The sequence below is a fragment of the Hylobates moloch genome, unplaced genomic scaffold (genome assembly GCF_009828535.3).
Source record: "Hylobates moloch isolate HMO894 unplaced genomic scaffold, HMol_V3 SCAFFOLD_6, whole genome shotgun sequence".
In the NCBI taxonomy this organism is placed as follows: Eukaryota; Metazoa; Chordata; class Mammalia; order Primates; family Hylobatidae; genus Hylobates; species Hylobates moloch.
This window is the reverse complement of record NW_026652281.1, coordinates 144451817-144477374: the sequence shown is the minus strand read 5'-3', so window position 1 is coordinate 144477374 and position 25558 is coordinate 144451817. Positions and strand designations below refer to the sequence as shown.

At 36.8% G+C, this 25558-nt stretch overlaps 1 protein-coding gene across 4 annotated transcripts in view; it reads right to left on the bottom strand.

Annotated features, from left to right (window-relative positions):
* Nucleotides 1-25558, bottom strand: part of TENM2 (teneurin transmembrane protein 2) — a 1386931-nt gene that overhangs the window by 886899 nt on the left and 474474 nt on the right. For 3 of the 4 annotated variants that reach the window (XM_032158572.2, XM_032158571.2, XM_058440114.1), the window contains one exon: nt 1522-1797. In XM_032158572.2, the coding sequence (XP_032014463.1) occupies nt 1522-1797 (276 nt within the window). Of the gene's footprint in view, nt 1-1521; nt 1798-5993; nt 6051-25558 lie in introns of those variants that run through there. The other variant, XM_058440115.1, reaches the window with a different exon arrangement.

Below are 25558 nucleotides of genomic sequence, written 5' to 3'. Positions count from 1 at the left end.
GGTATAAGAATACCAACTATGAGGGACTTGCTAAAATTCCTTGTTTAAAATGTGCCACAAATTCTTGGATTACAAGTGATTTTATTTATTAGGCAATCAAATTGCCTTCATTTAAATAGTATCTGACACACACAATGAAGTTGAAAAAGGACATCAGTAAACGGATTCAACGTATGCTTTTATGGAAACTTCTAAAAGTAATTTCCTATTAAATAAGCACCTCAGCGTGTCAAATGTGCCAAGTGTCAGAATTTTGTTAAAATTCAAAAGGAGTCAAGTGCAGATTTTTCCTTGAGAGTACACCTTGATTAGCTACATGAACGGAGGCATAAGTAAGACACATCCCCTTGTCCCCACTGTAGAATAAATTATTTCAAAATTAAACATAAATTTAAATGCAAAAAAGTGACATCTTTTTGAGTATGTGCGACTTACCCAGGAAATGATGTATTTTCAACAGAGTTTTGAGATTAAATGATATTTAGCTATGCTTTTGCATTCACAACAAGCTGTCCGCCTGCAAATTTCCTTTTTCTTTTTTAAATGAAATATTTAAAGCTACTCTGGCAGAAGTTTATAATATTTTATATCAACATTCTTAACTGATCTATTTGTAAACATTTTAATGGTAATGGTAATTCTTTTAGCAAACATGCAATCTCTTCATAACAAACCACATAGCATTTGATGTTTTCTTCTTAAATCAGCTGTAACCTAATGCAATTTATCTTTTTAAAAAAATGTTTTTGACTAAATGCACTTCGGAATTGCTCAGAAACCCACAAAAAAGCACCTTATCTCTTTAATGACTTGCTTAGGCTTCTCTATACTTACTGCTTAATGATCGGAAGGATTTAATTTTCCAAGTTTCATTAAAACCCACCTAGAAAGCTGATGGATAGGCAATAGTGATTTGTGACAGAAGATGGGGGAAACCATTAACCTACATAGGTGCCAAGGGAAAGGAAAACATATAAAGAATTCTTTTTTTGAAGACAAGTCTCTTCCTATTTGTCATTATTAAGCTCCAGAGCATCTGTTCTAAGTTTGATCTTCAATACGGATATGAGGCATTGCCGCCTGGAAATGAAAGTCTAAGATAAGGTGGGATTCTTAAGAGATCTTCTTGAAGAAAAATAACCCAGGTTTCCATTTACTGGGAAGGGGAAATCAATACAAAGACCTAGAAACTTGTGGAGAGAGGACATTTTCTAGGTATAGGTCATAGTTTATCAAGCTGCCTCTTTTGCAATGTAATTTACTTGCTAATAAGACCAACGGACTACACCTGAATGCTGTGTTATCATCAGAATGTGATTTTAAAATTCTCTTCTCATTTCTTGTGTGCTGGAGGGTTGCTGGTTTATTTCCCGCCCCCGCCAGCTCACACTGGGTAGACAAGGTCGATTTCAAAGAAAATGAATGGTTTTATGACGCCTCTTCATTAAAAAACAAAAACATTCAAAGCCCCACGTGGTGCAGTACACAGAACATTAAAAGGTATTTAAGATGCAGGCCTACCGTTCTCATCATCTGATTTGTTTTCATTGTCAGAGTCAGTCAGGGTAAGGGCCGAGTTTTCACGACTGGACAGGCCGGAACTGCGCCTGGATTTTATCCCTCTCCCCCACAGTCTGATGGCGTGTTCTGGAGACATCCCTCCCTCGGTGTCAGAGTCGGCGTCAGACCCTGTGCTAAGGGAGTAGCCCTGGTGAAGGATCCCCATGTCGGAGCAGTAACCGCTTCGGTGTGGGGAGGGCTCACAGATGCCCAGTTCGGCAAGGGTGAAGTTGGTTCCTAGGGCGACAGTGACAGAGAAGCTGATTAAAATTTGTGAGATGCTTTACAAAGTTAAAATCTATTCTTACAAAAAAGCAGCCACTTTTCCCATCTGACAGATACTCAAATTCACCATGGTGTACAGAAACAGATCTTGGACAAGAGTATTCAGGACAGTGGGATACCTTTGAAAAACAAACAAAAGAGAGAAAGTAAATATCGATTATAGGACAAAATGCTCAGATTTTATTTCAGAGATTTTTAGGCGTGTTGACACTGTTGTCTAGGTAGCTCCATATAGCTGAAAAAACCCTGAACGTATCAAAATAGCTAATATACACCAAGTGCTTACTTGTGCACCTTTTATTTTGCAACTTTTATTTTACATTTTTTAATGCTTTGCAACTTTATGAAGATGATAATATTACTGTAATCCTTTTGTAGATGAGGAAACTGGGGACCAGAGGATTTAAGGCACTTATCCAAGGCCATGCATCTTGATGGTCACAATACCTGGATCTGATCCCTATGCAGAGATCAGATTAAGGTTCAGGTCTTACAGCGTTAACCCTCTAATAAATATGAGTGGCAGCTAGAAGACCCGGGTGCCCGTCCTAGCTTTCCACTGACAAGCCTCATTTATGGCAATAACTCCACGAACCCCAATTTTCTCATCTATAATATCTGGGCATTAATCTCTTAAAATCTTCTCAGGGTGATTGTGTGCCTCATATAACATGTGACAAACTAGTCGTTTTTAATAAATGCTATCACGCATTGCTTAAAGAGAGGGATACGTTCTGAGCAATGCGTCCTTAGGTGGTATTTGCTCTGAGAACATCAGAGTGACTTACACAAACCTAGATGGTCTAGCCTATTACACACCTAGGCTTAGGTTTAGCCTACTGCTCTTACACTACAAACCTGCACAGCATGTTACTGTACTGAATACTGTAGGCAAAGTAACATAGTGGCAAGTATTTTTTTATTTAAACATAGAAAAGATACACTAAAAATACAGTATTACAACCCTACAAGACCAATGTTGTATATGTGGTCCATCGTTGGCAGAAATGAGGTTATGTTAGGTATGTATATGTAACGTGTCAATGAAATCAGCATCCTAAGGATGAAGAGCTAGTCCTTTGGTTTTTAAATGGTATCAAAGAATCTCTCTTTGCTAACACAATTTAAAGGCACAAGTTGGCTTCACTTATGGAAAGTGAATGTGTGCACATGGGGACCTATAAGCGGTGAACTCATGATCTGACAGGGAGCAAGGAGAATAGGTTTTTATCGAACACGTTGTCATGTTCTATCAACACGTGTGTTATTAGGTGTCAGAAAATGGGCCAGATACCTTTAGGCTTTATGCCATTTAAATACCATCATAGCCCAGCATTTTAGCTGTTGACATCACCACTTTACAAAGAGAGGTTAAACACCATGTCCAAGGTCACATCTGGGCACACAGCAGATCCAGATTCACCTCTGTACTTGCAAACCCCCAACTTGTGCTGCTTCTATAGTGTCAGCAGTCTCCAGCAAAAGCAAACCTGGCAACATTTTTGTGCAGTTTATTTATTTGTGTGCTTTACTATTTGGCTCCTTAAAAGATATTGTAAGGTTTCAATGCAAAATAGATAGAATCATGTGGTCCATTCTACTTACTGATGTATAATGCTGATTTCTTTTGTCTTTAACCAATTTATGACAATGAAAAAAATGCAGTGAAGAAATGCACTTCTCTGCTGTGAGTGGAGAAAACCTCATAAATAACACCAAAGCCGGGAGTTTACCCACTCTACGTATATCTATTACATTAAGATCATTCCTTATCATTCATGTCTCCAAACTCTTGATGTAACTTGACACTCTTTGGTAGCCTACATACTCGATATCATTTTTTACCTTTTATTTTACAAAGCACCAAGCCACTGTTTAGTTCACATTAACCTAGTGGGATTTTAATTGGTAATAGACATATGTCTTTTTATTCTGAGTTTTTTTCTTGTCTTCACTGCACACTGAGCTTTCCCAGCCTAATTTGGTTGTGTAAATGGAATCAAGCCCAATTCTATACATAATTGTCTCTTCAGAATGAAACTTATTCATTGGAGAGCTAACCCAAGTGCAGGTTCCTGTCAGCATGGGGTGATTACCCACTACCTGTGCAGTGAAGAGGGAAGTCCTCTCTGCCATCAGCACACTGCTAAGTGCTGCTGTTTATTCCCTGGGTACAGTTTATCATGCTCTCTGAAATTCTCTGCCCAGTGTATTCTGTTCCAGTTTGCATCCTTGGTACTGTCTCATAATTATACATTAAAATTTATATTTCAGTCTCAGTAGTCTATGAAAATGAAGTTACTGGGTGTGTGTGTATGTGTGTATACATAATGTTACAAGATCTTTCTATTGTTGCTTTTCTCATCCTTAAGTCCTTGAAAAAAAGTCATTTTATATTAATATTCTTCCATCTTGTCCTTAGGGATCAAGTTCCTTCTGGACAGAGTCGTAAGATATGTTGCCTCATTTTCCCACAATAAATGAAAACCCAAACTAAAATACACATATTTTTATTCCGCATGTGAGGATTTGTAGCTACGTAATCCCATTTAAAATGGATTGGGTGTGTATTAAGACAACTTTTAACATGGTTTTCCCACATCTCATTATCTAGAACTAGTTTCAAAGACCTCCTCGGGAAAGAAGAAACAGTTGTATGAGGACAGGAGGCTCTGAAGAGCATTGCATGTGGTTTTTGGCCTGGGTTCCAGAGGTAACAGTGGGCTGAGGCCACGGGAGGGCACGGAATACACACAGTGCCCCTTCTTTCGTTAAAATTACTTGATAAGAAAATGAAATCTTATTTTTATGAGAAAACAAACTTGAGATCTTCATGAATCAAGTAAGATTTGCATACATTTAAAAAGTAACCACAAATGTTAGAAAAGAAAAAGTGCACTTTAAGAGTTTCAACTTCAAGCTTACAGACCCCGAGCCACAAAGGAACAGCCTTGTAAAGAACATTGGAAGCTCTGTGCTGAATTTGCCAGGAAAAGGTAAATGGGTATGTTTACATTGGTATATAGAAAGGAAGATTTTCCTCTAAAGTCACGATTGATTTTTTTTTTAAATTACCTTTTCATCTTCACCTTCCAACAGGTTCATTCCTTGCCAGTGCCACCATTTCCCCACAATTCCTAGTTTGGTGTCTTTCTACTCTCCACTGACTCAAAGAATAGGAACCTCATTTTAAGTATTAATACCTGGGACAGGTTCTGGACCAAGCTTTTTCCAGGTATGCTGGCTTAACGTATGAAGCTGGTGAGCCATATACTCAGAAGAAAGAAAAAAAAATGGGTCTATCCAGTTATTAAATCATTCAACAAATATTTATTGTTCCTGGTACTGTGCAAGGCATCAGGGATACACCAGTGTGCATTATAAAAATATAGTCCATGACATTTACAGTCTAATCAGGGAAAAAGGCATTAATCAAAGAATCACATAAACAAAGTGCAATCCGTACAGTGATAAATATTACATAGGAAAAGGACAGGCCGGGCGCAGTGGTTCACTCCTGTAATCCCAGCACTTTGGGAGGCCAAGGCAGGCAGATCACCTGAGGTCAAGAGTTCAAGACCAGCCTGACCAACATGGATAAACCCCATCTCTATTAAAAATATAAAATTAGCCAGGCGTGGTGGCGCATGGCTGTTATCGCAGCTACTCAGGAGGCTGAGGCAGGAGAGTCGCTTGAGCCCGGGAGGCGGAGGTTGCAGTGAGCTGAGATTGCACCATTGTACTCCAGCCTGAGCCTGGGCAACAAAAGTGAAACTCCGTCTCAAAAAAAAAGAAAGAAAAAAAAGAAAGAAAGAAAAAAAAAAAGAACAGTGAGCCAGGGAGGTCACCTAGTGGTGTAAGCCTCATGCCTTGACAGCCTGTTCACCAGCTGTTCATCTAGTTTGGGGTGAACACTCCAAAGGGCTGGGGATTTACTCTATTGAGAAGCTATCACACATACCTATTTCAGTTTGCTCATACCATACCCAGTTTTCCCAAATATTCCTCTATATGGATTGATTTCCAACCATTGTTTTCCATGTATTTTATCTTACAGCAAGAAGCCCTGCATTCTATACAGACTTCTCAGAATGTAAATTAGCATGGAGCACTTTTAATACTAGCTCAACTTACAATTTTGCACTTACTTTGCTCATCGATGGAAGACTGATTTTGCTCTAATTCATCTTGCATAATTATGTTTTTAGTAAGCTCCGTGGCAGCTTTGAATGAAAGAGAGAAACTACTCATTGTGTGATTCTCCAAGCTAAGATTTCTAGTGGAAAGCCGTGAACCCTTCATTTCTTCTTTACTATCTTTCAGAAAGATAACAAGGAGGCACAATATATCAGTATTCATGGAATACATATGTATTATTTATCTTCTATCTGCCTCCAGTCTCCTGATATCACTGATTAAAGTGCAAATAGATGATGTGCCAATACATTTTATTTCAGGTATGTGCTCTATGGCTGTTGTCAGTAACTCACCCAGTGTGGCCCCATGGTACATTATTGAGGCCAGAATCAATATTTTTATAGATAAATGATTACATGCAACCTATAACATTTACATAAAGCAATTTTAGTGTAATTTGAGGTTGGGAAAGAATGTTAATGTCTAAAAACTGTTTAGTGATCAAAAGAGGGGAACACAAGTCTTAAAACAACTCTCTTGATAAATATCTCGGATGTTAAATTGTCTTTTCTTGATCGTAACCACAGTGTATAATCCACATCCTCTCCATGCCTTTTTTTTTTTTTTTTTTGAGACGGAGTCTCGCTCTGTCGCCCAGGCTGGAGTGCAATGGCATTATCTTGGCTCACTGCAAGCTCCACCTCCCGGGTTCACGCCATTCTCCTGCCTCAGCCTCCCGAGTAGCTGGGACTACAGGCGCCCGCCACCACTCCCAGCTAATGTTTTGTATTTTTAGTAGAGACGGGGTTTCACTGTGTTAGCCAGGATGGTCTCTATCTCCTGACCTCGTGATCTGCCCACCTCAGCTTCCCAAAATGCTGGGATTATAGGCGTGAGCCACCGCGCCCGGCCTCCATGCCTTTTTTAGAGAGAAATTTTGCAACAGAATTCAAGAGTCATCCTTTGACCCACTAATTCTATTTGGGATGCAATTTTAAGGAGAGATATGTCTATGCATTGTGATCATGGCTTTATTTTCTAAGTTTTTACCAACTTTGAAATAACCTTTAACTAGGAAAAGCACATATGTAGTTAAGTCAGAATTATCATGTCATGGTAATACTAGGATATACAAATAGCACTGAAAATGCCAGCATTGGAACAGATTTTATACTACAAGGGCAAGAAGATAAAAGTTAACTGTATGCAATACAGAAAACTTTCATTGTCTAAATGTTTATTATGCAAGTACCCTGAATTTAAGAGAAGACATTCTATACAGAGAAATAAAAGTTGTAATAACACGAAAATAGTCACGAATGACCACTTGTAAAATTAATCCCTACCCATCCCTGCCCACTTTCTCCTAGTATCTCTTCTCATATCAACTACCATATCAACGTCTAAGTAATTAATTACTTGCTGATAGCAGAAAGTAATATGGTGCCAATCTATAATTAGATTGTAAAGCTTGGAAAGTTGCAGATTTTCATGAAGTCAAGAAAAACTATGCAAAAAAAATTTAGTTCATAAAAAAGGTCACAGAATAACCAAAATTTAACAGAATTAAGCCAGTTAACGAGATAGAAATAGTGTGGTCACGATGACAGGAACTTCAAAATCGGATCTGACAGACATCTGGTTCTGGACCAAGATTTAGTGTTCCCCTTTTCTACTTTTCCCACTAAGTACATCTAAAACCCCTGGACATTACATACAAAAACCACATAAGCTGTTTCTGGAAAATGGGAGAGGACACGGTAGATTTAACAGGGGGCTGGAGTCTCAGGAACTACATGGTGGCGAGTTCCGTGGGGTTTATTTTTGCCTCATACATTCCAAACCTGGTGCTAGAGAAACCTGCAAATTGGAAATGGCAACGGACAAAACAAGCCCCAAGTACAGCCTGCTGGTAGCAAGGAGCCCCATCCTTACACTTCTACAAACACACAGGGGTAAAATTTTTAAAGACCAAGTGTTGTCCGAGGAGACCAGCGCGGGGATCCTGGACTTTTATCCCCAGCCCTCCCTCTTCTTGCTGGGGGCAGAGAAGGCTAAATGTTAAATATAATTTCACCACCACAGTAAGGAGGTAACTCTCAACAAGGTTGTCATCGGCAGAGGCCTGGGGTGCGGGTCGGGGAGGGTTCTCAAAACTCAACTCTGTCCTGCCGCGACGAAGCAGCGCTCTTTCACTGCACCCCCTTCCCCACCTTGTCAAAGTACACACAATGGACCTTTACATCCACCTGACTGTCAAGACACAGTATCCCACTATTCCCATTGGCTCAGTGTCAGAAGAGGCTTACTATAACAGAAGATTTAAATACGATCCAGGGTTTCATAACGTAATATTTCAATCGGCCAGGATATAGTAAAAAAAAATCATCGGTCATACCACGTACCAAGAAAATCTCAACTTGATAATTATTTAAATAAAAGGTTAATGAGAAGCCCTGAAGAAAATTAGTGAACTCATCAAGTATTTTTTGGAAAAAAAATGACTCTCTATGATCCTGCTGCAAAATGCAAGCCTAAATGGAAGGATATAATGTGGTACAATCAAACAATTTTGCCGTAACATGAATATATACGCCCCACCCCCAAACCGTTATCATTTTGAAAAAAATACGCATCATTCAAATAGTGAATAATATTAAATTTAAACTGAACTATGCGAAATATGCATAGTTCTAATAGTAAATGAAATTAAACACAAACTGAAATATAGTTTCGATAATTAGGTTTTTTTTAAGATACAGTTGCAATAAATTATTTTCACTATTTAATTTGAAGTATTCGTTCTTTTGAACATTGATTCCTTTTTTAAGTGGCCTTTTTCTAAAATCATTCATCCTAAAACAAAGAGAATCCCTTGTAAACAAACATGGGTCATTTTTCTTGTGCAAATGTTAGAGCGTACATTTTAAAGTCAAGAATGAATATGGAGTACAATTTTTTTCTAGCAGATATTTAAGAAAAAGATAGATGTTATAATGTTATAGTACTTTTTATCAAAGAAATTGAAGTAATTTGACATGATGCCTTAAGCTTTTGCCCATAAAATGTTATCAAGAAAAATGTAGCAGTTATAAGTGATAAAATATAATTTTATTTCTGTTTGACAAATCAAAATGAAATGCCAAATTGTTATCTCACATTTAGTTTAAATACGTTATATTTAAATGTTGACCAATTGTAGATATGTGTGAGCCATACAAAATAATCAGTTTAAAACCATTATCATCTAAAATATTATTTTTATACAAATATAAAAGCCTACATATTTACATATTCAATAATCACCATTTTGGAAGGCACCGAAGGAACTATTTATGAATACTAATGTTTTATGCTTGTATATCCTAAAAGCCTTCACATAAACTCTCTTTTAATGCCCTTTTAAAGTTCATCTGTTTTTACATATTTAGATATTTTCCCAAATGTTGATAAAACTGTTCACCCAAAATCCTCTGGCTTAAAACAACAGAGTAAGTGTACATGCATTATTATTCGTAAAAGTTTAAGCCAAATATTTATATTTCAGAAGTGTACTTTAAGAATTACATTTTTTAATGTATGACACCTAAGAGATTGATATTTTGATGTTTGTAAACTTTTAGACTCATTATTTTAATCTATATAAATATCTTCTGATGTGTCTGAACATTTACAATTTGTAACTAGAATCATTCCAATGTTAATAAACACATTCTAAATCTTGGAAACACCAAGATGGCTAGTGAAGACAGAAGAGTTTCCGGTATCCTAGGTTTTCCTGTAAGCTTATAACTTACAAAGAAAAAGGCGAAGGTGGCATTCTCCTCTGATGTGGTGGCATTTTCCCATTCCAATCTGAACAAAGCCCAATTTGGAAAACTCAAAATCAGCCACAACAAAAAGGTTCTGCTAAAAAACTGGCAGTTCATAAATAAAAATGGAATGTCCAGGAGCCTGGCTAGTTGGAGATGGTTTTCTGCTGATGAAAATTCTAACAAAATAAAAAATCAATTTCAGTATTAAAAACTATACCAATCAGTTATCCTATGTGAGAGCATTACAAACATGTATATTCACCTGCCTATATGAGACTCTGCCTCCCTAAACAATTTTTTTCATCAGAGAGAGAGAGGGAAAGAGGACAGTAGTGAGCTAGCTGCAAGGCTACTAGATTAGTTTACATTTACTGAGGGCTTCAAAATGTGTCAAGCACTGTCCTAAATGCTTTTATATAGTTTTCCCTTTTAATTAAAAAAGCAGCCCTACAAAACAGTCACCATATAGCCTAAGGGTAAGAAAATCAGGAGTTTGAATGTCTATTTTAAAAATACTTTTTGACCAGATAGTCTTAGAATTAATTACTTCTGCTAACTTCATTTACTCATTTATAAAAGGGACATAAAAATAGCACCTACTTTCACAGGGCAGAGGGGTACTGAATGACATAAAGCAGTGGAAAATGCTTAGATTGTTGCCTGCATCAGAATAACCACAAAACAAATGTAGCTATTACGATGATCATCAGTCTACAGAGGAAGAAACTTGCTTTATTTCTTTACATAGAATTATTACTATTTTCTATTTTGTCATGAGTTGATTTAGAAAATTTAGGAACAATAAATTTTCTAGGAATGTGCCCATTTCATTTATGCTTTCAAATAGGTTGACATAAAGACAATAGGTTATCCATGTATTGTTTAGGCTTTTTAAAAATTTCTGCTAGATTTGTAGAATACTGTCTTTATTTTCATTCCTCATAATATTTATTTGGGCCTTTTTTTAACTGAATTGGTTTCACCAGTAAAATTTTTTTCTTTCAAAAGAAAAAAAATTTGTTTTTTTGACTCTATCTACTGTCTGCATATGTTTTTTAGTTTATCAATTTCTACGCTTATGTATACAAATTATTTCTTCCTTTGAGTTCATTCAATTGTTTTCTATACCTTCAAAATTTGATCATTTGTCTTTAATGTTCAGCCATTCTTCTTATTATAAGCATTTCATGCTATACATTTTATGCATTACTACTAATCTGCTGTTGGCGTGTCCTATCTATAATTGTAAGATATATATTGAAATTTCTTACTGTGATGGGTATTTCTCACTACTGTTTTGTCAATGTTTGCCCTATGTCTATTTAATGTTATTTATAGGTACCTATTATAAGTTTAGCATTAGAGCTTTCTGACGGATTGAACATTTTATCATCAATATATGGTGACCCTAATAAAGACTTTTGAGGTAATATATGCTTTCTAATATTAATTGTGTTTTACAGGGAATTTGTCCATTTCACATTTATGACTTTTTTAATATGTGTAAATCTACAACAATATTCTTTCTTTCATTTTTGATATGAGGGATCCTTTCTTTTTTTAAATTGATCATTCTTACTGGAGTTTCATTTTATCGATTTTTTAAACCCCTGTTGGCTTTAATTTATTGTACTGTTTATTTTCCATTTCCCTAATTTCTGCTCTTATTTATTTATTTCTACTTGAGTTTTTTTTTTTTTCTCATCCTTCTCTAGGTTCTTGGGGTAAAAATGTAGACCACTGATTTGAAATATTTTCTTTATTTCTTAAGTAAATTTGCAAACCTATAATATTTTCCCGTTTATCTGTACCCCTAACATTTGAATGTTTTGTGCACGCAAATCATTCATTTCCAAAAGTTTTAAATTTCTCATCTGCTTCTTCGATCCATAGGTTACTTAGAAGTGTGTAATTTTACTTCCAAATATCTGGCACTTGTCTGATTGATACTGATTTCTAAATTATATGCTTGGTGGACAGAAAACAAACTCTCCAGGATTTCCACCTTGAAACTTATCGAGATTTATTTTATAGTACAACATATAGAATATATTGCAGAATTTTCCCTTGAAAAATAATGTGATACGAGAATCCTTGTGTGTAGCATCCTATAAATGTCTATTAGGTCAAGGTGGTCGACAACGTTTTTCAAATTCTCTATATCCTGTATTTTTGTCTAGCTATTTTTTCAGTTACTGAGAAAAGAGTTAAATCTGTAGTTTTGTTTTTTTTTCTCTTTCCTCCTTTTTGTTAATTTTGCTTTGTCTTGTATTCCTTCTCTTTCTCGCTGTAAAACTATGTCATTAGGCACATAGACTTTTATATCCCTAGAATAAATTGACCCTTTTATCAATTTGAAATGTTCATCTTTTTCTCTTGTAATTCTTGTGATCTTAAAGTCTATTTTGTCTTACATAAAGCAGTCAAGCCAGCTTTCTTATTTTTATTGTAAGCAATAAATGTGTGATTCATCTATTTCCATTTATTTACTTTCAACTTTTCTGTTGTCTTTACATTTGACATATGCCATTTGTAGCCAGCATATAATTAGGTCCTGTTATTTAAGTAATCTGACAATCTCTGTCTTTTAATTGGTATGATAGTCAATTTATATTTAATGTAATTATTGATATGACTGGATTTAGGTTTATTATTTATGTTTTCCTGTTTGTGCTCCCTGTCTTCTCCTCCCTCTGTATTTCTTTGCCTAATTGTTGTTAGTAAATTATTTAAAATTTTCATTTAAATTTTGTCTAGGCTTTTTGTCTATCTTTTCACATATTTTTTAGTGGTGTTCTAAGGACTACAATATGTATGTTGTACCAGTCTATTTAGAGTTCTAATCTTACTTGATATGTTTTGTGCCTCTATTTCTGTAAATTCATGGTTTCTTAATACAAAAAAAGTCTCAGTCATTACCTCTTTTATATATTTATTCACTTCCATACTCTATTCTTTTCACCAATTAAACTCAGTTGATCTTATGCTACCCTTTTTCTCTCTAAATGCTTCTGTTGTATTTTTGTCTCTTTTCTCTCTGTGCAGTCTGTTGCTAATTTCTTAGGATTATTTTTCTGGTTATGACTATGTATTTCTTTAATTGTGCTTGAACTCATATTCACTGTTATGTACTAAACTTTTTAAAATTTGAACAATTTGCACTTCATTTATAAAATTGATATTGCTTTTCAATTGTTTAGTTTTTCTATTGTACATAGTTAATAGTATGTAAATGATAAATTCTAATATTTTAAAACTTTAAAGGTCAAAATCAATTATTTATGGACTTGCTCACACTTAACTATGAAGGTTTGTTTTCTTTTTCTCTTTTCTCTTTTTCTTGTTTTAAATTTTTTTTTGGTTGAGACGGAGTCTTGCTTGGTCGCCCAGGCTGGAGTACAATGGCCCAATCTCAGCTCACTGCAAGCTCCGCCTCCTGGGTTCACACCATTCTCTCGCCTCAGCCTCCCGAGTAGCTGGGACTACAGGCGTCCACCACGATGCCCAGTTAATGTTTTGTATTTTTGGCAGAGACGGGGTTTCACCGTGTTAGCCAGGATGGTCTTGATCTCCTGACCTCGTGATCCGCCCGCCTCGGCCTCCCAAAGTGCAGGAATTACAGGCGTGAGCCACCATGCCCGTCCTTACATACTTCATTATATTTAATTTTAGATATGTTGGTTTATTTTAATTTTCAAATATCACATGGGCCTAAACTGGGATTCTTGCCTGCTAAAAATTTGTATTTGATTCTACACTGGCAATGTGCATGTGGTAGTATTAAACACATACCTCTTTTTAGTTTTCCTGGCTTACTACAGAAATCTCAGTTTCATGTCCTTGTTGCTCTAAGCCTCAGGTCATTTCCCAATTGCAGTTCTGGTAGCAGTCTTTGCTCGCAATGAAAACCTACTGTGCGCTAACAATTCAATGCTCAGATTTCTGACTTTTGCTTATTTTTATTTCTTCTTCTATTTTGTTTTAAATCTGCCTGGATGGAGAGTTCTCTTACTTGCTATGAGGACTATTTTGTTGCTTTTGTTCTGATCAAGCTATTTAATACTCCTGTTTCCCTTTTCTCACCTGTAAAATGGAAGAATAACAGTACTTGCATCTTGTGGTCACATGCAATAAATATGTGTGTAGGTGTATGTCACAAACACACACACACACGAATAAGTCGATCAGTATTAGCTATTATTATTCATTTTACTATTATTATTATTTTACTATTAATAGTAAGTATAAAACTACAAAATGATAGGCAATGAAATGGGGTTCTATTTTCAGCTTATTCTGCCACAATGTAAATAAAATGCAGTTGTTAGTTAAGCTGCATATATTTAGATATATTTAATGTTTATTCCATTAAGTAATGCAATATCTTACTTTTCCATAAAAATACAAAAAGTACGATATATTAGTAGAGACGCTGCTAACATTACTGAAATTAACCAAAAGGCACATGACATTTGCATTTACAGCACTCATCAAGGTGCCTATTTCCATCATGTGCTTGATGTTTTGAAAACACTTTGACTTTCCTATCACAGAAGAATTATTCTAGATCTCAAGAGTTAATTAACTCATCTACATTCTGACATCTAGTGAGATGGATGGATCACAGTCTATCAGCAGGTGAATATATGTATAGCAGATTCTTTGCCTCAGTAAGTAATCACACTGTATATTAGACCACAAATATTTGAGGGGAAATGTTAATGATATACTCTTGTTTGTAAAACAATTCTTTTAAATCAACTGCCTCATCACCAATTACAGTTAGGATGTAGATACTTGTCTAAAACCATAATAAGCCTCCAGCCATTGAGCTTATAAAAAATGGCAAGACCATAGCTTCCTAGTGCCTGTTAGCATCCATTAAACAGGGAGAGGATAATTGAAACTGAGTCAAGAGTTTTTTCTTCCTTTCCCACCTTGCTTCCTGTGTTCCAAACACATGTCGTAGGTTACAAATACATGTAAAGCCTTAATTACACTTAGCATCTGGCAGCTGTTGACTTACAGAGAGTTGTTGAGTCACACACAGCCAAAGTCAAAAAGGAGTTCAAGAATAGAAGGCAGAAGCTGGCTCAATAAAGTTAAAAAAAATTCTTATGTCATCACAGCTGAAATACTACACCATCAGCACTTGTTATATACATGGTGTGAGTGATGCTATAAGTAATCAGTTTCAGCAATGCCAGAGACTAATTCTCCACTAAAATATATCATTCCCAATGTGGTTAGAGCTATAAACCAAAGGACCTTACAACCATTACTATCAACACTTGATGGATGTATTCACATATAATAGAGACAACAGCTTCATGAGGATTTCAGCATATCCAGAGGCATCGAGTTATGATTTTTTTAAAAAGGTCTTCACACTATCCACTGAAAACCGTTGACAGAGTTAAATGTGCTAAATAATATTGTTCATATATTGCTTATTACAAAAGATGTTTAGATGAAAAAAGTCTCCTGAAAAAGTGACAAAAAAACTTAAGGCTTTTAACTCCGGCCATCATTTGCCACGCAATGGCAATTTTAGGAGTAGAGAATTATTAGAAATAATAGCCTTGGTCTTAAGAGGGATAGATGTCAAATTACGAATGTCCAGTTACAAAAACACAATAAGAAAGATATAATGAGTGCTATATATGTTGTTTATAGACACATACATAGCAAAGAGGTAAGTTTGGACTGGAAAAATATCCATCAAATTCTTCATCACAATTATTTCTGGAGATGGAGGGAGAAGAATGCAATTAGGAAAAAAAGAGGATTTGAGGCAAATCTGACAAAATATTAACACTTATTAGTTACAAGTGATACTCATTGCTCGCTTTCTTCTCTGTACTTTTCTATGACTTTCTTTAAAAAAATCAATCTAAAAATTTTAAAAATGAAAACCTCAGATAAGTCTATCCTAATTCCACACTTTAAATTATTTGTGATATCATAATGTTTTCTATTATGTCACATCACTCAGCATGTCCCTGTTCATATGTTCAATTACACTACATAGAAATACCTCCATTTGTATGTCTTTTCAAGTTCCATTCAATCTGGGCTAAAGTTATGGAGCAAAAGTACACGTAACCAAATCACAATATGACTGATATACTGCCAGGAAACCCATGCATTTTGTTCCCTAGGTGAGAGACTGTATATATCTGTGGTTAAGAATATTTTAGAAGCGAGTAGCCCAGAGTTTGAATTCCTATTCCACTACTTATGGTTTGATAGTACGCACTCTAATTAAACTTCCACTCCCAATCTCCAGTTTTCTCATTTATGAAACATGCTTAATAATACCTATCCTCATAAGCCTATCGAGATAAAAGTTATCTATGACTAGAAAACACTTAACAGTGTAACCAGAATGGGGGTCCTGAATAAAATATTTTAGAAAATTGTGCAGAGTAATAATTGTAGTAGAAACAGCAGCAGAACCAGTAGGAGAAATTTTCAGGTCCTTTTTCCTGTAATGAATATTCATTCTTAACATACATTGTTATGTCATTATCTCACAGCATAAATGAAGGCTACCAGGAGCAGAAAGACAGCCTACTATATGGGAGCCGGGAATACATGAGAAGAGACATAGACCCTAAAAGAATGGGACCCTGGACCACGAGAACAAAAGCAAAGAACCTTATTCACTAGTACATCAATTCACTCATTTCACCAATATTATTGGTGCCTACTAAATGCTAAGCCTGGTTCTAAGGGCTTGAAATGTATCAGCAAACAAAGTAGATCAAGCCCTTACAGAGCTTCTATTTTGGCTGAGATAAATAGACAATAAACAGTTAACATAATGTCTAAGTATGTAACACCTTTTTTATGGTGATAGGGTGCCTTATCTACGGTAAGTACTTGGATATAATGGGTTTAATTATTTTTTAAAAACTTTTATTTCAGGTTTAGGGGTACATGTGCAGGTTTCTTGTTTGAGTAAACTTGTATCACTGGGGTTTGTTGTACAGATTTCTCCATCACCCAGATACTAAGCCTAGTACCCAGTAGTTCTTTTTTCTGCTCCTCGCTCCTCCCACTCTCCACCCTGAGGTAGACCCCAGTGTCTGTTGTTCCCCTTTTTGTGTTCATATGTTCTCATTGTTTGGCTCCCATTTATAAGTGAGAAAATGTGGTATTTGGCTTTTTGTTCCCGTCTTAGTTTGCTAAGGATGATGGCCTCTAGCTCCATCCATGATCCTGCAAAGTGCTCATATGATCTCATTCCTTTTTATGGCTGCATAGTATTCCATGGTGTAAATGGTGCTAGGATAACTGGCTAGTCACATCAGAAGATTGAAACTGGACCCCTTCCTTACACCACATACAAAAATCAACTCAATATGGACTAAAGACTTGAATGTAAAACCCAAAACTATACAATCCCTGGAAGGCAACCCAGGCAATATCATTCTGGATGTAAGAACTGGCAAAGATTTCATGACAACGATGCCTCTAGCAATTGCAACAAAAGCAATAATTGACAGATGGAATCTAATTAACCTTAAGTATGTAGTATCTTAAAAGATAGTAGGTACTATGAAAAGTAAAAAGAAAATAGAAAGTAGAGGAGTGCAAGGCCATTTGTGAATACTTTGAATAATCTGATCCAGGAAAGATCACTGAGAAAGTGACTTTAAAAAAAATTACTTAAGTAAATTGGGAAATTTAATCTTTCCAATACCTGCGGCATGAGGAAGCCATTGGTGCAAAGATCCCAGGAAGAAGCATGCCTGGCACATTCTAGGAAGAGCAAGGGGGACTTTGTGGCTGGAACGAAGGGAGCAAAGTTACAACCTTAAGAGAAGACATCAGAGAGTTAAGGAGAGAGTTGGGTCTTGTGTGGCTTTGGAGGTGATTTTAAGGACCTTGGTTTCAGTGAAATAGCCATTGCATTGTTTTGGGAGGGAAAGATGACATCATCTAATTTACGTTTTAAAAGGATTGCTCTTCTGAGATTTGCTGCAAAGAGTAGTAAAGGAATGTGGCAGAATCGAATCAAGGAGACCACTTAAAATACATTTTAAGATCGCATGGGAAAGACGATTATAGCCCATCTGGATGGAAAGAGTGTCGGGGTGGGCAGTCTTGAAATTTGCTGATAGATGACATGCGGGGTGTGGTAGAAACAGAGGGGTTAGGAGTGACATCATTTTTGGATTGAAAACTAAGAGAGAGTTACTATCTATTGAGATGGGGTAGGCTGTAAAAACAGCAGGGTGTGTGTGTGTGTGTGTGTGTGTGTGTGTGTGTGTGTGTACATGAGAATTTCAGTCTTCAAGATGTTGAGTTTACTTTGGGTGTTTGACATATAAGTGATATACTGATCAGTTAGCTGAATATATGAGATAGGTCTGATATAGGAGACGCAGATCTGGGAGTCATTGCCATATACATACTATTTAACATTGTGGAACTGGAGAAAATCCCCAGTTTGGAATAAACGTAGATAGAAAAGAATATCAAGAATTGAGCCCTGGATCACTTTCCTATTAAGAGCTTGGAGTGAAGAAGAGAAAGCAGTAAAGGAGTATGGAAAGAGGGACCATAAGACCAGAAGGGTCAAATAACTGTAAACAGAAAAAAAAAAAAAAAAAAAAAAAAAAAGAAAGGAATGACCTGTGCAGTGGGAGGAAAGCCACCTAAATGAAGAAAGTGTGTCAAAGAGGAGGGAGTGATTAACTGTTTCAAATGTTGCTGATGGGTCATTAAGAGAACTGAGAATGGACAATTATGATGTAGCAACATAGTAATCACTGGTGACCTTGGCAAGAGCAATTATGTGGAGGGGTATATGTGAAAGTCTGATTGGATTGTGTTTATGAGAAAATGGGGGAGAGAAATCAGAAGCAATGTGATAGCTTTTCTGAGATTTGCTGCAAATTGTAGTAAAGGAATGTGGCAGTAACTGGTAGAAGAACTGGGTGAATGTAAGTCAGGGAAAAGAACAGCAGGTTTTTGTGCTAGAAGGAATGAAAGAATGGTTCATTTAGGAGACAGGCAGGTAGAATTCCTGGCGCAACCTCCAATAGACCAGTGGGACCGTGATGTTGCACACAGGTGAACGCTTTACCTGGGATAACAGTAGTAGTTTTTCACTTACAGTGACAGGCAATAAGGTGGAGTATGTGGGCACAGATGCTGGGAGTGTGTAGATGGTAGACGTGATTTGGAAATTTGTTTCTGATTGAAGATGAGGAGGAGGTGCTGGAGGCTTAGAAGCAACATCTGGAAGAGTGAGAGAATGCACAGACCAGGCATTTTAGCACAACTGAAGAACAGAATTAAAGGACTACTTGAAATTTAATAAACTTCAAAAACATATGAGAACAAATTTATTATCATACACACATAGCACTCAAGTCATCATTCACTAGCCTTGCCTTGATTCACATAAAAATAATTAAATTATGGTGACTACATTGAGTTTTTAAAAAATGAGACAATCTGAAATGCTATGCGGAAACACCGTCCTTAAAAAGGATGCCTCGGCCGGGTACAGTGGCTCATGTCTGTAATCCCAGCACTTTTGGAAGCCGAGGCGGGAGGATCACCTGAGGTCAGGAGTTCCAGATCCCATCTCTACTAAAAATACAAAAATTAGCCAGGTATGGTGGCACATGCCTGTAATCCCAGCTACTCAGGAGGCTGAGGCAGGAGAATCGCTTGAACCCGGGAGGTGGAGGTTGCAGTGAGCTGAGATTGTGCCATTGCACTCCAGCCTGGGCAAGAAGAAGAAAAAAAAAAAAGGATGGCTCTTGCGTTAAGGTGAAACAGTCAAAGCAACGAGGGCTCTGTGGTCCACGTGGACCATGTTATTCCTGAAGTATAACTACAAATTCTGAATCCACCGTAATCAATTAGTATTATGTTACAAATTTCTACTTTTTTTCAGATAAAGATATTCATCTTTAAGACAAGGCCTTTTTCCTCAAAATATTGGAATTCATACATTTAGATTTTTAAAAATATCGACTTGAACAAAGCTTTCCTCCCAGAGCCAACTTATCCACTGGACACAGTAGGCTCAATATTATAAGGCACACAATACTTTTAGGCACCCACGAAAAAGCTCTAAGTTCTTTGAAAATCAAAAGAAATAAACTTTTAGGTTAGAAAGAATGTTTTAATATACAAAAGCAATACATTTGCCTTCATATTAAGGCAGTGGAGAAATGTAATTTTAAATATCTTTTTATGGAGAAAGGGGTTGACGAAGGCGAAAATGCCTAGGGCCCATGAAAGTGATAATGCAGCCCTGCTTCCTCCATAAAATTCTCACGTGTATGGAAGGCCCAAATCACTCTGAATCAAAACACCAACCTCCTCAAAGGATTCTTATGAGAAATTGGTACCGTGTTCTATTATTGATATCATCCTGGAATGCACAAATAATGTACTCCCCTGCATAAACATCAAATACTCTGGCCATTTGGCCATTTTGAGAGGTGAAGAAACAGTGCCTGGCCTCCTCTCAGGGGTTCCGGCAAGGCATACCCAGTGCCCAATAACTGTTGAGTCATTACAAGCAACTTTCCTAGCCTTTCCTCATTTTTTCAAAATGTCTCCCAGAATCCAGCGACTCTGCTATCTTCTACTATTTAGCATTCAGAGAGGAGGTTTATCAAAGAGTTTTTCAAAGCACACTGCCTTAGGATGCAACATCCTCCATGGGAAGTGACAAGAATTACCTCCCCCGAGAATCAAAAAACAGGGACGTTTCTGGGCTTTCCAGAAGTCACAAAGCATACCTCTGACAGAGCTGAGAATAGAGGTGCATCCCTCTTGCATTTTCCTGCCTTCTTTTATTTTAGTTTTAATTTTTTTTTTTTTGAGATGGAGTCTCGCTTAGCCACCCAGGCTGGAGTGAACTGGCCCCATCTCAGCTCACTGCAAACACCGTCTCCCGGGTTCAAACGATTCTCCTGTCTCAGCCTCCCGAGTAGCTGGGATTACAGGCACCTGCCATCATGCCCAGCTAATTTTAGTATTTTAGTAAGGACAGGGTTTCACCATGTTGGCTAGGGTGGTCTTCAACTCCTGACCTCAGGTGATCCGCCCTCCTCGGCCTCCCAAAGTGCTACGATTACAGGTGTGAGCCACAGCACCTGACCATCTTCCCGGTTTAAAAAAAAAAAAAAAAATTAAGGGTCATTTCTTTTAGATTGCTTCTTTTTTAAAATGCCAACTTTTCTCAGGAAAACTGCTACATCTCTAGAATGACAGGCAATTAAATCCAATCTGACAATTGTTCTCTACTGAGATGTTTCTCTTTGGTGAGGTTTTCCAGGTGCTTTATGAAAAACATTTGCACTATCTGGCACTTTGTGAGCTTTCATCTGAGAAGCCACATTTCCCTTATTAAGATAGCTTTGCTTTCAAAGGAGACAATGGTTTTGTTTGCTCCCTTGCAGCTCACGAGCAGACCACCAGGGAAATTGCTGTGTCACTGGCACAAGTCTGGTATTCCTGTGTCACAAGGGGTTAGGAGCCTCATTAATTCCTCTGCTCTCATTTCAGATTATTTAGGGATCAGCAGCAGATTATTATTTCAAACACTTATTTCTTGCTTCAATTTCCTCTCTCTCAGAATTGGCTCCAAATCACTTTCTCTTGTGTGCAGTGTGTTCAATCTCCATTCGGATAAGAAAATCAGAATAGTCCTTTCAGAAAGTCTATCCATCAGCATTATCAGAAACACACCCCACAAAGGCTTTGGTTGACTTTCCTGCATATCTGGCAGGTCGTATGCTTCTTTGTACTTAAGTCTCCCCAAGAATAGTTGCCATTACACTGCACACACAGACCCACGGGCACCACTGTACGTGTTTCAGACTGCTTCGTTCAATTTGGCTCCACAAATAGACAGAAAGGTATGCTAAGAACCAACTACGGAAACAGATAGAAAATCTGTGTCCTTGCTTTTGGGGATCTCAAAAGCTACTAAGTAAGATAAACAGAAATATGCAATTACAATATCGTATCTTATTCCTGATAGTTTATTCTCACCCCACCTACATTGGCAGGGGTGGCGCAGGGGAGAGGTAACTACTTCTTTGTCGTTTAGAGAGCTTGTACTCAATGGCAAATATGTGTCCTTAAATCCCCTGAGGCTTCAGATTCTTTTGAAAGTAAAAGGATGGGATGAAAAGGATGGCATCATTCATTCATTTCTTCATTCAACAAACATTTACGGCTTAATATGTATTGATCGTGTGTTATGTGTTAAGACTTATAAACACTTTACATGAAAAATATCAGAACAAAACTATGAAGAAGGCATATAGCTCGAGAGAAAGCAATAATATTCCTAAGGCCACATAACGAGTAGGTGGGGAAACTTCAATTCAAACATGTCTCTTTTTTGACTTCAAAGGCTATCTACTCTCTCACAAGCCATGCTTTCTAGAATATAAAGACTTTCAGCTTTAAACTTCTATGATTAACTGTCTCTAGCCAGGGACTAGACATAAAGCCACTTTCCCATTAGAATACTGGAAGATGGGGGAGAGTTCAGGGGAGGGGATGAAGGGAAAGCTGTTTAGAGACTCTGTAGAAAAAGGGCAAACAGAAATGAAACTTTTTTATATGACAATGGTTTATGGACTCCTAAATTTTATTTTCTGCCAACTGTTCAAATCACTGACATAACTTGTGGATTATTAAAGTGAATTAGGCTTATGCCTTTAAACATTCTTTTTGGATAAAGTCAGTGAGCCATGAGCACAAAAGTAAGAGATCTAATTTAAAGAAGTAGAGAACTGGGTGTCCCTTGGTCTCAGGAACTGTGACACCACACAGACATTGACTTGTTGACTTGGTATCCTCTCCCACCATGCCAGATCTGCCTTGGCAGTTCTGGCTGGTCTTTACCCTTGTAAACCCAGGATCTAGTGTAGTAGTTGCTCAAAAAACACACAGGTAGTTTGCTTAACGTATAACCCAGGTAGATTCAAAGGAGAGAAAAGGTCCTAGTCCCATTCATCAAGAATGTATACTTTATTCTATGTTTCTTTCTTCTTCATCTTCCATTTTTCTTCTACACATTTATTTATTTTACAATATGCATGGGATACTAGTACAGATAAAAATTATAAAACAGATTTCATTCATTTGGTTTCAACATCTTGGCAGTGCTCTCTCTCCAACCATTCTGAAAATAACATTTCCAAAAAAGATTTTTTAAAATAAAACGCCATATACTATTCACTGCCATCATGTGGTCACTCGGACAGACCCAACGCCTTAGATCAGATGAGAAATGTATGTAAAAATTTGTGTATTTTTACTTGTCTGCATTCTACCAGGTTTTATTTCAAGCAATAAACTATCTGCCCCCCCACCACCACCCCCCTGCACATTACAGAGTCAAGTTTCCTGTGTTACATCAATTTCAAAACGTTCGGCACCATTTATCCCTTTTTTATAGTTTATATAAAGACATGGCTCCAAGACCTCAAATAACAAAAAGTGTATTTATGTATTTATTTTTGCATGGCATGCGCTGATGAGCCAGTCTGCTCAGAAAGCATTTCACAGATTAGAGGCATGAGTATGGTTTCGGGCAAGCCTCCCTCATGTTTCTGCGCATTGGCTGATAAACACTTCAAAGTAAACCGCTCATAAATATGAAATGAAAAGCCGAGGAGTCGTTATGCGCCGCTTTGAGATACAAATCTCTTTATTCCCTTCTGAAGTGGGGTTTGATTGACGTAATGAGTCATAGATCCTGTCCAGGGACACATTGCCTTTTCCCCTTTTCCTCTGGAGACAGGGAGACTTTAAAGAAATCCACTTCAGAACTTGGTGATAGACAGCTTACTTGAAAAAATAATAAAGTTGAATCCTATATTAAATAACTTATTATTTTGCGTTAATGCCGACTTTGACAACCATGACATGTCAGAGTTTGACTACACATCCTCACAAAGACATTATTAGCTACAACTCTAAGAAGAAGATTGCCAAATTTTTTTATAAAAATTGTGCTATCATCTCTTTTCTCATATGTATTGTTGCTATGTAGATCCTTTGTCTGATAAGAGAAAATCACTACGTAAATTAATTCGGAGCAGAATTAAAAATCCTGTAAGTCCAAAGGCTAAAGGGAATAACACAGGTAATGGGGGGAATAACACAGGTAATGGGGGGAACAACTATTGTAAATTTATTTTACAAATAAATGTCTTCCAAAAAGGGGAGGATCACGTGGCAAAACTTTCTATGCAAAATAAGTTGAAGAATAATCAAAGATTCAATTTATTCTTACTCATAAGTTTTTAATAATTATCAGCTTACCTGAAAAAGATAAAAATTCCAACGAGGTCACGCAATTTTTCATTAGATCACATTTTGCAAATTCAAATGACTTACAAAATCAAGGCAGTTAACATAAAGGAGCTAACTCAGCCAGTGTAGAAGGCAATAAGGAACAGTGGGGGCCTGTGGAAAAATAGGAAAGAGTGCAGGTCCCTTTGGGAAAAGCAGCTGCTATTCAGCTCCAGTAGACTTCTGTCATTCAAGAAGGTGGAGCTTATGTGGCTAGATCTTGCAGTGTTTCTAGGAAAGCCTAAAATCTAGATTTTATGTGATATTTACCTACTGATAAATGATAGCAAAAAATAAAATTTGAAAAAGGACAGTCCAAATTAAATAGGCTTTTAAGTTGCCAGTCTTCAGTCTTTGCTCTAGATTTTCTTCACTGATCATTTAAATACACTTTTATTAAAAAATAAAACAGGAGAGAGAGACATTAAAGACCTTAAATCAGAGAATGTTGAGAGAGGGAGTCCTAAAACAATTTCATCCAGTGGTTTGAAACTTTTTGTTGTTGTTGTTGTTGTTGTTTTTCCCAGATCCCTGGGGACTCTGCAATGGCCTGCAGCAGGTGAGGACCTGATTACAGCTGCCCCTTAAATAATGACTTGGGGCCAGCAAACTTTTGAAAACAGCTAATTAGGACCACTCCTTCATTAATAGGCAAATAAACCAAGTTATTCACCATTCCTTGTCCACCAATATCTAATAGCTCCAATGTCCAAGGCTCCATTCAGCTTCCGGTTTTGATCACCTCTATATGTTCTGCTTTGAGACTTGGCCTGAGCAACAGAGAGAACTAACTGTCCACCGGAATTAGTGTTTCCCTTTCTATAGAACTGTCACTGCAAAGTGGCTGTGCCCTGTCAGGAACTATTGCTCCGTGATCCTATAGCATCTGGGTCAGGCCATGTGTCTAGGTCTTGTGAAGCAGAAGTAATGTGTGTCATTTAAAAACAAGAGAACTTAAAAACCTCATGAAACTTCTCCATGTTCTCTTTCCCTGATGATACAAGGGTGGCTTCAAGATGGTGGTGTCACCAGATGAAAGATGCTCTGTTGTCAGTCACTACCTGGAGGAGATGCACCTAGTCATTCACATTATTGATTTCAAATTTCATGGGAATAAGAAATTAATTGTGGTTGATCTTATGTATATATATCCCACATACATATATGTATCCCATATATATGTATCCCATATATATGTATTCCATATATATATATCCCATATATATATCCCATATATAATATATATATCCCATATATATCCCATATATATCCCACATATATATATCCCACATACATATATCCCATATATATATCCCATATATATATCCCATATATATATCCTATATATATCCCATATATATATCCTATATATATATCCCATATATATATCCCATATACATCCCATATAT